The 13,295-nt window shown below is 45.1% G+C and overlaps 1 protein-coding gene across 1 annotated transcript in view; it reads right to left on the bottom strand.

The window, feature by feature from the left end:
- The window catches only part of rnmt (RNA guanine-7 methyltransferase), a 30,281-nt gene extending 21,674 nt beyond the window's left edge, over positions 1–8,607 (bottom strand). Inside the window, exons 1-3 of the mRNA XM_033019440.1 lie at positions 8,371–8,607; positions 4,573–4,708; positions 3,570–3,695 (exon numbers count right to left, since the gene is read on the bottom strand). Of these exons, the coding sequence (XP_032875331.1) occupies positions 3,570–3,695; positions 4,573–4,708; positions 8,371–8,505 (397 nt within the window). The 5' untranslated portion in view covers positions 8,506–8,607. The remainder of the gene's footprint in view (positions 1–3,569; positions 3,696–4,572; positions 4,709–8,370) is intronic.
- Between the last annotated feature and the right edge of the window lie 4,688 nt (positions 8,608–13,295).

The following is a 13,295-nucleotide window of genomic DNA, read 5'->3' as shown; positions in this document are numbered from 1 at the left end:
CGAGAGCGCTCTTATACCTGCATTAAGGTGGCAATTAAACACACCTGAGCAATTACAAACACCCGTGAATCCATGTGTCCTAAACATTATGGTGCCCTGAAATGGGGGGACACTATGTATAAACACAGCTGTAATTTCTACATGGTGAAACCAAACTGTATAAAAATGGCCTTTAATAAAATCTGACAATGCGCACTTTCACCGCATGATTTTTTTCTATTACAAATCTCAAATTGTGGAGTACAGAGGCAAATAAATAAATGATGGGTCTTTGTCCCAACATTATGGATGGAACTGTACATTCATAGAAACATAGAAAATAGGTGCAGGAGTAGGCCATTCGGCCCTTCGAGCCTGCACCGCCATTCAATATGATCATGGCTGATCATCCAACTCAGTATCCTGTACCTGCCTTCTCTCCATACCCACTGATTCCTTTAGCCACAAGGGCCACATCTAACTCCCTCTTAAATATAGCCAATGAACTGGCCTCAACTACCTTCTGTGGTAGAGAATTCCACAGATTCACCATGTTTTTCTAATCTCGGTCCTAAAATACTTCCCCCTTATCTATAAACTATGACCCCGTGTTCTGGACTTCCCCAACATCGGGAACAATCTTCCTGCATCTAGCCTGTCCAACCCCTTAAGAATTTTGTACGTTTCTATAAGATCCCCCCCTCAATCTTCTAAATTCTAGCGAGTACAAGCCGAGTCTATCCAGTCTTTCGTCATATGAAAGTCCTGCCATCCCAGGAATCAGTCTGGTGAACCTTCTCTGCACTCCCTCTCTGGCAAAAATGTCTTTCCTCAGATTAGGAGACCAAAACTGTACACAATACTCCAGGTGTGGTCTCACCAAGGCCCTGTACAACTGCAGCAGAACCTCCCTGCACCTATACTCAAATCCTTTCGCTATGAATGCTAACATACCATTCGCTTTCTTCACTGCCTGCTGCACCTGCATGCCTGCTTTCAATGACTGGTGTACCATGACACCCAGGTCTCGTTGCATCTCCCCTTTTCCTAATCGGGCAGCATTCAGATAATAGTCTACTTGTAACATCCTCAAAAAATTCCAGAAGATTAGTCAAACAAGTCAAATATGAGTGGCAGACCATTAGATAGGAGTGGCAGACCATTAAAAAGGATCTCCCCGCCCCCCAATCCGTTTCCAAGACAGTCAGTTAGATCAGGGCCATATAGGGCAAAGATAGACACAAAATGCTGGAGGAATGCAGCATCTCTGGAGACAAAGGATGGGTAATGTGTCGGGTCAGAACCCTTCTTCAGACTGGAGCAGTCAGTCTCACGTCAGTATGAAGAAGTATCTTGATCAGAAACGTTTCCCATCCTTTATCTCCAGAGATGCTGCCTAACCCGCTGAGTTACTCCAGCACTTTTGTGTCTATCTTCAATATAAACCAGCATTTGCTGTTCCTTCCTACCCATGTAGGGCAGAGTTGGCTTCTAGACCAGTACCCAGTGCACAATCCTGATCCTTTACTCCTGCCACCCCCCAATGAGTACAGCTGTGACCTCTGCGTTTACTGCACCAACTTGCAATGGTTGTCTGAATAAAGCTCCAGAAACATCAGATGCTGCCTGACCCGCTGATTTTTGCCCAGCACTGTTTTTTCCTCAAGATTGCAGCATGTGCAGTGTCTTGTGTCTCCAACTTGCAAAGATGTCTTCATCTGCATACAACAAAACCGTAAGTTCGACCACCCAGATGACAATAGACATGGGTCACCACTAAGCCACGCACTATCCTGACTTGCAAATATGATCGCCATTCCTTCATCTTCTGCATCAAAATGATGTAATTCCCTATATCAGTGCATCTTCATTACAGGGAGAGAGCCTGCCATTATCAGAGGGATAGCACAGCAGTAACTACTGCTGGCTCAGAGTTCCAGCAATCCAATTTTAATCCTAACCTTGTGTGTTACATTTGGGGAATTTGCACATCATCCCCTTGACCTTGTGGGTGTTCATTGGATGTTCTGGTTTCCTCTCACACCACAAAGAGATGCTGCTGTATTAAACGGCTCCTTGTGACTAAAATAAAGGACAGGGGTGCAGAGAAGCAAGAAAGGGACAATGTGACTGTTGAGGTGACTCTGCTGGGAACTGACCTCTTCTGTATCATAACAAGGGCAAGGTACCTTCAGCAACTCTTTGACGTTAATACTGACTAATCTCAAAACACTTCCATTGACTGCCCCAAGTTCCTCCATCCCCCTACCTTTCTCTTTGGTACAAATAGCGGAGAATTACTAATTGAGGACCTTGCCCATCTCCTGTGGCGCCACACAGATTTAACTGCTTTGATTCCCGAGGGGTTCCACTCTCTCTCTAGCTACGCTTTTTCTCTTAATCTATTTATAAAATCTCTTGAGATTGTCCTTAATACAATCTGCCCGAGCTATCTCCTGGCCCCTTGTGGCTCTTCTGATTTCCTTTTTTAGTTTGCTCGTTAATCCCCGACACTTTTCCAAGGATACACTTGATCCCAGCTGCCTATACCCGTCCCATGCATATTCTTGGGCAATGCCTCAATTTCCCTTGCCATCCAAGCTCCCTCACATTTTCCTGCCTTGCCCTTCACTCTAACAGTGACGTGCATAACCTGAGCTTTTGTCAACACACTTTTAAAAACATCCCACTTGGCTGATGTTCCTTTCCCCTCAAACAACCTGCTCCAATCAACTTGAGCGAGACCTTCTCTCATACCCTCAAAGTTGGTGTACCCAATTTAGCATTTTAGTCCCTCTCTGTCCCTATCCATTACAAACTTAAACCTAATCAAAAATGGTCACTGGTCAGCTGCGACGTTGAACTTACATCTCGCCGAGATCACCAGTGTGCGGAGCTCCGTCTGGCGTGGTCTGTTGGCTTGGAAGCCGCAGGCTCCGGTGGGTGGGCGGCCGTTCCTGGCACCCCAAGCCGCTGGGGGTTCTCCGGACGCCGGAGTACCATCACCCGGCGAGAACATCCGGTGCCGTGGTGGCGACTGTGGAGGCCTCAATAGGCCCGACTTTGGGTGGACAAGGGGATGGGGACTGGACTTTGTGCCTTCCCCCACAGTGATTCCCACTGTGGGGGGATGTTTTTATGTTTTGGTGTTGAATTTCTTCATGAATACTGTGTTGTATTTTTATTAGTGTGCTGCAAGGACATCAGAATTTCCCCTGAATAAGGGGATTAATAAAGTCTATCAATCAATGGTCCTAAAAAACTCCTCCACGAACACTTCATCCACTTACCTTCTCAGTGTGGGGCCCTCTGCATATTGCTGGAGAAAACTCTCCTGAACACTTGAGAAATTGCACCCCATCTAAACCTTTCACTCGATGAATTTCCCAATCAATATTGGGAAAATAAAAATCCGACAACAACCTTATTTGACCTGCAGCTGTCTGCAATCTCCTGGCATATTGTTTCTTCTAATTCAATGTGTGCCAACTTAAAAGATTAAAAAAAACACACAAACCAATTACTTTGTAAAAACCGTCCTGGTTCAATATCCTAAAGACAACATGTTGTTTCTATGTCATATTACTTACCGACACAAACCAGTTTGTTAATTTGCCCCTTCTTCCACTTTAGCAAATCACCACCTTTTCCACAGCCCAAGTCCAGGACAGAGATGTTACGCCTGTTCTTCCGCCGCACCAATTCTAGATACTCTCCTAAGTGAAAAGGCAAGATGTGGGCAATTAGTTGACCATAATGTGTCCTGCTATGTCCACTGGAATTCAGATTAAGTGGGCGGGCTCGAGTTGATAGGATTTCCTGCTGCCTTGCTCTGATCTCCTATCTGATATTTAATGCTGATATCAATGTTTTAACAAAATAAAAATCACTCATAATTCATAATTTGTTTCTTTTAATATTTTGTATCTACAGAGTGAAAAGGACAGTAAAATGACAGATAACTTTATATAGGTCCTCCAGAAAGTTGGTTTAACTTGTGATCTTGCTCAAATTAAGGCACTTGCCGCATTACAAATTGTTCCCCTTTCAGATCCTTGTATTGTGTTTAAAAAAATGGCAGAAATCTGAAACCGTTAACAGAGAACACAGTATAACATAGGAACAGGCTCATCAGCCCAAAAGGTCTGTGCCAAACATGATATAACAAAAGATATAACAATCGCATCTGCCTGCATGCAATCCATATCCCTGCATGCCTAAGTGCCTATCTAAAAGCCTCTTAAATGAAACTATTGTTTCATTTTGTTTCCTTGAGATGGAAAGGTAAAACAAGTAGGCGGCACAATGGTGCAGTGCTAGAGTCGCTGCCTTACAGAACTAGAGGCTCGGAATTGAACCTGACTACGGGTGCTGTCTATATGGAGTTTGTATGTTCTCCCAGTGACCACATGGGTTTTCTCCAGATTCCTCCCACATTCAGAGACGTGCAGGTTTGTAGGTTAATTAGTTCAGTAAAAAAAACTAGAAATTGTCTCTGGTGTGTCGGATAGCTCAAGTGTACAGACTCAGTGGGCCAAAGGAGCATGTTTCCGTGCTATACCTCTAAAGTCTAAAGTCAAACTTTGGACTTACCAATAAGGACACTCTTGATCCAATTGTTGAAATTGCGCATGTAAAAGATTCGACTCTGATTGCGCACTCCCAATCCGCACTCTCGAAGCTCATTGTAATGTGCAGCCACTTTACTGCAGTGTCCCCCATCTAATTTCTGATTAAAGAAACAGAATTAAAAGATTAATAATTCCTTTGCATTATGGTGGACAAGATTGTTAAACTTCCTGCAGCATTAATATACGATATCCACTAATATCTGAAAATAAGTCTTGCAATAAGTTTGACCACATGATAGATATAGATAAGGTAGATACACAGAGTCCGTTTCCCCTAGTAGGAGGGTGGGGTGGAAGACTGCAACCTTCACATGGTCCGCCCCTGTTTCCACGAATGCAATCAACCCGGCGTGCACAATCAAATAAGATCAAATAGAACAAGTTGTCCTACAACTTTAGGCTGCGCACGCCACACGCAAGAAGAAGTAGGAGTGTCCAAAACTAGAGGGCGTAGGATTAAGGCGAGAGGAAAGACATTTAGATAGGTACATGGATAGGATAGGTTTAGAAGGATATGCTCTAAACGCAAGCAGGTGCGACTAGTATAGATGGGACATGTTGGTTGGTGTGGGCAGGTTGGGCCAATGGGCCTGTTTCCACGCTGTATCTAAGACGTTTATAGGGAATCGGAGAGGTAATTTTTCCAGAGTAGCTGGCATCTGGAATGAGCTGCCAGAGGTGGTGGTGGAGGCAGGTACAGTAACAACATTTAAGAGTCGTCTGGACAGGAATTTGAATGAACAGGACATAGAGGGATAGGCAAATAATATCAGCAAGTGGGATTAGTAGAGATAATCATGATGGCAGGCACAAATGCAGTGAGCTAAAGGGCCTGTTTTTATGCTGCATATCTGCCAGGGTTAAAGGGCAAGAGGTTTACTGACAGAAAGTTGGGCAGAGAGATCAAACTTGTCACACCACTCCTAGGCTTTGATGACAGGAAGGGTTCCATGGGCACAAGGTAGATCCGATTGATGGTCGGCCGGTGTGCATTTTCCCCTTCAGACTTCCTTACTCGCTTCCTCTCCCTTCAGTGCGAGTTCGCTGTGTGGATAATAGTGAGACAAGGAACTGCAGATACTGGTGTGAAGCAGGGCCCCAACTCGAAACATCACACATCCATGTTCCACAGAGAAGCCACCTGATCCACTGAGTCACTCCAGCAATTTGTATTCTATAATTGTGGGGTGGGACAGTGTCGCAGCTGGTAGAGCTGCTGCCTCACAGCTCAAGAGACCCGGGTTCGATCCTGACCTCGGGTAACATCTGCGTGAGGTTTTCACATTCGCCCTGTGATTGTGTGTGTATCCTCCAGGTGCACCAGTAACCCCATCCCAACATCCCTAAGGTGGGCAAGTTGATAGGTTAATTGGCCATTAAACTGCCATAGTGTGTAGGTGATTGGTAGAATCTTGGGGGGAAATGAAGACAATATTGAGAGAATAAAGTTGGATTAAATTAGCATAGGATTAGTATAAACAGAATGGTTGATGATCAGCGAGGACTCAGTGGGCCGAAGGGCCTATTCACATGTTGTATGGAAGAATATGGAGTATGAACAGGCAGATAAGGGTTGGTCTTGGCATCATGTTTGGCACAGTCATTGTGGGCCGAAGGGTCCAATCTTGTGCTGTACTGTTCTACTTTCTATGTATCTCTCTATCTCAACCCTATGACAAGTTGCAGCCTCCGGAATAAAGGACGCAGTGACAGCATCGATCCAAAACTAGTTGTGGAACAGAAAACAGCAAATGGTGGTGAATGGTTGTTTTTCTGGCGGGAGTAAGGCAAGCAGTGTTGCTCTGAGGGGTGGTAACAGGGCACTGCGTTTCTTGGCCTGGTACACAAAATTCCAATGACACAAACAATGAGTGATAAATCTTGTGGGAGTCGACAAAGTGGTGACATGAGACACTGTATGGAACATGAAACTTAACACAAAACTGGAGCTGTGCCATTTTAACAAGAGGAAGATATTTTAAAGCTTTCAATACTTAAAGGGGTGTGGAGCAAAGAGACACAGATGTGTAGATGTATAAATCTTTTGACAATATATGTAAAATCCAAATTAAAAATAGCCCAAAGATAAGACACATTATACTGGAGTAACTCGGCGGGTGAGGCAGCATCTCTGGAGTAAATGGATAAGTGATGCTTCGGGTCAAGACCCTTCTTCAGGCCGATTGTAGCAGGGAGAGCGGGGAAAGAATTGGAAGCAGAGAAAATACCAGGACAAATGGATGTCAGCACCAGATGACCTCAGGGGAGAGGGTGGTGTTTGTAGATATCAGAAATTTGATAATTCAACGTTCATATCGCCGGGTTGTAAACGACCCAAGCAAAATATGACATGCTGTTCCTCCAATTTGCATGTGGCCTCACCCTGACAATGGAAGAGGCCCACGACAGAAATGTCGGAATGAGAGTTAGTGGTTAGTAACCGGGAATTTATTAACTTCACTAACTTCCACCCTGTCCCCAAATTCACCTCTACTATCCCTGACATCTCTCACTCCTTTCTTGATCTCTCTGTCTCCATCACAGGGGACAGACTATCAACTGACATCTACTACAAATGTGTAGCTACCAGTTATCTGGACTACATTTCTTCCCACCCTGTCTCTTGCAAAGATGCTACCCCCTACTCTCAATTCCTCCGTCTCATCTGCTTTCATGATGAGACTTTCCATCGAAGGACATCCGAGATATCCTCATTCTTTGGTGAAAGTGGTCTCTACCTTCTGTCATTGATGGTTCTTCATATGCTTCTCTGTGTCCCATAATTCCGCTCTCGTTCCCTTCCCCCCAGATGCAACAAGGACAGAGTTCCCCTGGTCCTCAGCGTTCACCCCACCAACCTCTGCAGGCAACACATCAACCCCCAACATTTCTTTCATCTCCAACGTGATCCCACCACTAATCACATCTTTCCATCTCCAGCCCTTGCGGCCTTTCGTAGAGACCACTCCTAGGTTCATTCATCCCTTCCCACCCAAACCACCCCATCTCCAGATTCCGTCCTCTGCAACTGCATGAGATGTAATGCTTATACCTCCTCGCTCACATCTATCTAAGGACCACAGCAGTTCTTCCAGGTGAGACAGATTTGCATGCACTTTCTCGGACCTCAGCTACTGCATCCAGTGTTCCCAATGTGGGCTCCTGTATATTGGCGAGGCCAAGCATGGACTCAGGAACCATTTCGCTGAACATTTGCGCTCAGTCGACCAAGGCCTACTGAATTTTCTGGTTACTAAGCATTTTAACTCCACTTACCATACTGCACTTTCTGTCCACAGCCTTCTCCATTGCCAGAGTGAGGCCAGATGCAAATTGTATGAACAGCACTACATATTTCTCTGGCAGCTTACAACCCAATGGCATGAACGTTGAATTCTCTAATTTTAAGTAACTTCTACAAAACCTTCCTTCTCCCCTCTCCCCTCTCCCCTCTCCCCTCCCCTCCCCTCCCCCCCCCCCCCCCCCCTTATACTCCACTAAAAGTTCAACAGTTCGCAACTATATATCTCTTGGGTTCACACCTGTCTCCAGCCATCCGAGAACCTTACCCAAGATACCACTGGAGAGGGATGGAGGGTGGCAGGAAAGAAACGCGGGGGGTGCGGGAAAGATTGATTGGGGAGGGGGAGACACTGGTTGGGAAGTGAAGGGGGTGAAGACCGTGATGGGAGGGGGAGGGGAATGACCCAAAGGGGGAATAAGCCCCGAGGTGTAGGTGGGGCTGAGACCCGGGCCTCACCTGAGCCTTGCGGCCCGCCTGCTCCTCCTCCTCCTCCTCGTTGTGCCGGCGCTTCCTGGGCCGCTCCCGTTCTTCGCCGCCGCCGCCGCCACTCCCTGGTGGCCGGCAGCCCCGCTCACCCGTCCAGTCGCTCATCCTCGCTGCACCAAACCGCCGTCCAACAACTGCTGCTGATCCGCTCCGAAGCGAAGATCCTCAGCACAACTTCCGATCCACCGGTCACCTCTGACCCCGTCTCTCGGCCGCCCAACTTCCCGTTCCGGTTCTATCGGTTGTCATGGAGACGAGATTTTTGGACGCCGGCTCCCTTTAGTTACATTTAGCTTGCAGGAACCATTTATGCTTAAATTAGCTGGTCGTATATATATAAGTATAAATGTCCTTTAGAAATTTCGTGTCTTGCAGTCATACATAAAATAACAAAAACACGCAATAAACACAAATTTAACATCCACCACAGTGAGTCCACCAGCCACCTCCTCACTGTGATGGAAGTAGCAATGTTACAAAATTTTGAGATTTTAAAAATCAAGTCTGTAATTTATCCCATCAGATAAAGCATAAAAATAAGTTTAATTTGACACCTAATTCACTTTCATATCTCAAGTATTTAAAAAGTTATGGCCATTTTCATACTGGGAAATGAGCATCTTGTTCCCTATTGATTTTCTATGGACATAACAAAAAAGCTGTGATCGTGAACAGTCAAAAGCCCATAACTTTCTTAAAAATTAAGAGAACTGAATGAAATTTTCAGTTATCATAGATTGAAGCATTCTGAAACAAATATAAAATAATCTTACTTGGATGACCTGAAATTAAAGCATATAATTAGTTAGTTACCTAATTGTAGCTAATTTCAGACTTCAATTACTAGATCTAAACATCTATCCATTTCTTAATAAATGATTAACATTTTTAAATAGCCTAAATGTCCAAATAATATTCACAAATAATTCACAATAAAACATGATTTTTAAATCTCATTTACATTAATTTATAGGCCAAATGGAAGGAATTTAGTGTTTAATTGCTGTAAATAAATGCCCATTTAAATCAGCTTTCCAGTGGGTCCCTGTGGAACGCGCTGGTTTAGAACGTTCACATTGCGGTAGATTTGTGCCCCAAATGCCGAGAAAAATACTGCGCGATATAATGGGCCCAAATTGAGCTACTCGCAATATTAAACTTAGTATAAAGGGATCTTTAGAAGCCCTTTTTAATGTAAAAATATACAACCTAACTTCTGCTATTTGCTTTATGAGACCCTGCGGTTGCTGGCGGTCGCGGGTTTAGAGATTGATTTTTAAACTACTATAACTATTATTCAAGGCCTTTAAACCTAATAATAGCTTTTGCGACGGGGTCTTCCAGCGATTTTTCGTTAATAATTAACTAGGCTGAACATTTTCGATTGGAACAGCTTAGAGAAAATCGCGTTTTAAACCCGCCCCCTCTAAACGGCGCCAAAATCGCGCACACCCTCAGCAGCAGATCTTCAACGACGCTTCAGGTAGGCTTTGCAACATACCTAATGGAAGGCAAAAGTCTTAAAGTCCTTGTCTCTTCCCTCCTTGTTCTCACTCTGCACAGAGGCGATCCAGGATTCCGATGTTGTGACCCCACCAGGTGATGGTAAGTAAGTCCCGCAGCTGAATCCGAGCTCCGCGAACGGGCGTAAGCTACATCCCCGAGTAGTAATGGCGCTCAAACGTTGGACATTGGAAAGTTAAGAAATTGCCATTACATAGCTCTTAGGGCTAAGGGAATCAAGGGATTTGGTGAGAAAGCAGGAAAGGGGTACAGATTTTCGATGATCAGCCATGCTGGCTCGAAGGGCCAAATGACCTACTCTTGTACCTATTTTCGATGTTTCAGGATAGTGTAAAACATACAGGCTTGTCTTGTAAGTTGGGTGTGAATATCACTCGTCTTGAGTTTAGTTTAATTTAGAGATACAGTGCCTAACAGGCATTTCCGCCCACGGAGTTCACGCCAACCAGTGATCCCCGCACACTAGCACTATCCTACACACACTCGGGACAATTTACAATATTTTACCGAAGCCAATTAAATACAAATCTTTGGAGTGTAGGAGGAAACCAGAGATGCAGGAGAAAATCTAAGCAGGTCACGGGGAGAACGTACAAACTCCAGACAGCACCCGTAGTCAGGAAGGCACTGTAAGGCAGCAACTCTACAGCTGCGCCACCGTGCCGCCCAGTTATCCTCTACGACAATCCTCAACATTGGTGCTCGCAAGGATGCGTTCTCAGCCCCCTTCTTTACTCCTTGTACACCCACGACTTTGCAGCCATGTTCAAATCAATTCAATTTATAAATTCGCAGACGACACCACCATTGTGGGCCGGATATCAAATAATTCTGAGTGATACAGGAAGGAGATCGAGAACTTTGTGTCCTGGTGTCGAGACAACAACCTTTCACTTGGGCACCTTACAACCCAGCGGTTTCCATCTCTCTTCGTCCCCCCCCCACCCTCCCACCCTAGTTCAGCGACTAGTTTCACTGTCCTGCTTAATTTTACTGTTTATATGCTTCCTCGTCACCTTCCCCTCAGCTAACAATGAGCCATTCTACATTTCCTGGATCATCGTCTGCTTTGATCTGTTGTTTTTACATCTTGCCCTTCCATACCTCTAGTATTCCTCTCCCCTGACTCTCAGTCTGAAGAAGGGTCTCGGCCCTATATGTCACCCTTCTTTCTCTCCAGAAATGCAGCCTGTACCGCTGAGTTACACGACCATTTTTGCCCAACTTCCCTTTCTGTTTCTACAGGTTGCCATGGAGATGGGATGGATGGACTCCCCGTGTCTCCCTCAGCCCGTTGACCAACTGCTGAGGTGGATGCCGGGAGCACAGCAAAATTCTCGACTGGAACCTAGATTTCCTGACCGACAGAATCAGTGAGGATAGGGGACAAACCATCCTCTACGATAATCCTCAACACAGGTGCCCCGCAAGGATGGGAGAGTCGACTTCGATGGTAAGTCCTGTCTCTCTCACACACGCACATCCAGAGTGAAGCTCCCTCCCTCTACACCGTCCCGTCACACACTCATCCCAGAGGTCAGACACACGCAGAGTCACAAAATCATAAGAGATAGGAGTAGAATTAGGCCATTTGGCCCACCAAGTCTCCCCCACCATTCAATCATGGCTGATCTATCTCCCTCTTAACCTCACTCTCCTGCCTCTCCCCATAACCCCTGACACCAGTACTAATCAAGAATCTCTCTATCTTGCCTTAAAAGTATCCATTGACGATCTCCACAGCCTTCTGTGGCAATGAATTCCATAGTTTTCAGACACACCATTGAAGGCTGGATATCAAATAATGATGAGACGAAGTACAGGAAGGAGAGTGACAACCTCATGTCCTGGTGTTGAAACAATAAACTTTCTCTCAATGTCAGCAAGACAAAGGAGATAGTGATCAACTTCAGGAAGCGAAGCAGTACACATACTGTATCCCAGTTACATTGACGGCATCGAAGTAGAGATGGTTGAAAACTTCAAATTCCCAGGAGTAAATATCACCAACATTGTCCTAGACCATCCATATTGAAGTAACGACCAAGAAACCACACCAACGCCTCTACTTCCTTAGAAGACTTAGGAAGTTTGGCATGTCCCCAACAACTCTCACCAACTTCCGCAGATAGCATTTTATCGGGATGCATTACAGCATGGTTTGGGAACAGCTCCATCTCAGACTGCAAAAAATTGCTGAGAATTGTGGACGTAGCTAGACCAGCACACAAACCAACCTCCCTTCCATTGACCGCATCTATACTTCACGCTGCCTTGGCAAGGCCAGCAGCATAATTAAGTTCCTCGGGACCACCATACATCAATCCCTATCATGGGAGCTCAACACCAGTCTCATAATTAGTAAGTGCCACCAGCGACTCTACTTCCTGCGGCAGCTCAAAAAATTCAGGGTCAGTCGACCAGCCATGACCCACTTCTATAGGCCTACCATAGAAAGCATACTCACATTCTCCATGCTTGTCTGGTATGGTCACACAACCTCGCAGGATAAGATTCGGCTGGAGAGAATAGTGCGCCGAGCTTCTAAGATCATCGGTTGCAGCAGACTTCCCTCAGTGACATCACTTTACTCAACAAGACTCACCAGAAAGGCCAAAAAAATCATAGCAGACCACTTTCACCCGGCACATTACCTCTTTAATCTCCTCCCATCAGGAAGGAGATATAGAAGCATTAAAAGTAAACCATCTCGCTTCAGAGACAGCACCTACCTCCAAGCCATCAGATATTTGAATTTGCACTAATTACTTTGCACTTTCTTTTGCACTTGCACTTACGCTTAACATGACGCTGCTGGGTACTGTCCTTCCTGTATATATTGTCCTTCGTACGGTATTGTCTGTATTATTTATTGTGGTGTATGTGGTGGTTGTATTGTACTGTATTGTATCTGTCTGAGAGCGAACCAAGACACATTCCTATCAACTTGTTGACATGGCAATAAACTTCTTGAATCCTGAATCTTAATCAAGGACGAGTCGCACACTGGCCACTCCCTCTTCTAACCTCTCCCATCAGGCAAAAGGTATAGGTGTGAAAATGCTCACCTTCTGATTCAAGGACAGTTTCTTCAGTTATCAGACAACTGAACCATCCTACCACAACTAGAGAGCAATCCTGAACTAAGCTCCACCTCATTTGGCGACCCTCGGACTTTACATGCCTTATCTTGCACCAAACGTTATTCACTGTATGTATCTGTACACTGTGAATGGCTCGATTGTAATCATGTATTGTCTTTCCGCTGATTGGTTAGCACACAACAAAAGCTTTTCACTGTACCTCGGTACATGTGACAATAAACTAAACTAACTTGGTTTGTTGGATCTCCCGGTTGCTGACCATTTTAA

This window comes from Amblyraja radiata, chromosome 4, assembly GCF_010909765.2.
Source record: "Amblyraja radiata isolate CabotCenter1 chromosome 4, sAmbRad1.1.pri, whole genome shotgun sequence".
Classification (NCBI taxonomy): Eukaryota; Metazoa; Chordata; class Chondrichthyes; order Rajiformes; family Rajidae; genus Amblyraja; species Amblyraja radiata.
The sequence above is the reverse complement of the archived record's forward strand: the minus strand, read 5'-3'. Positions and strand labels throughout refer to the sequence as shown.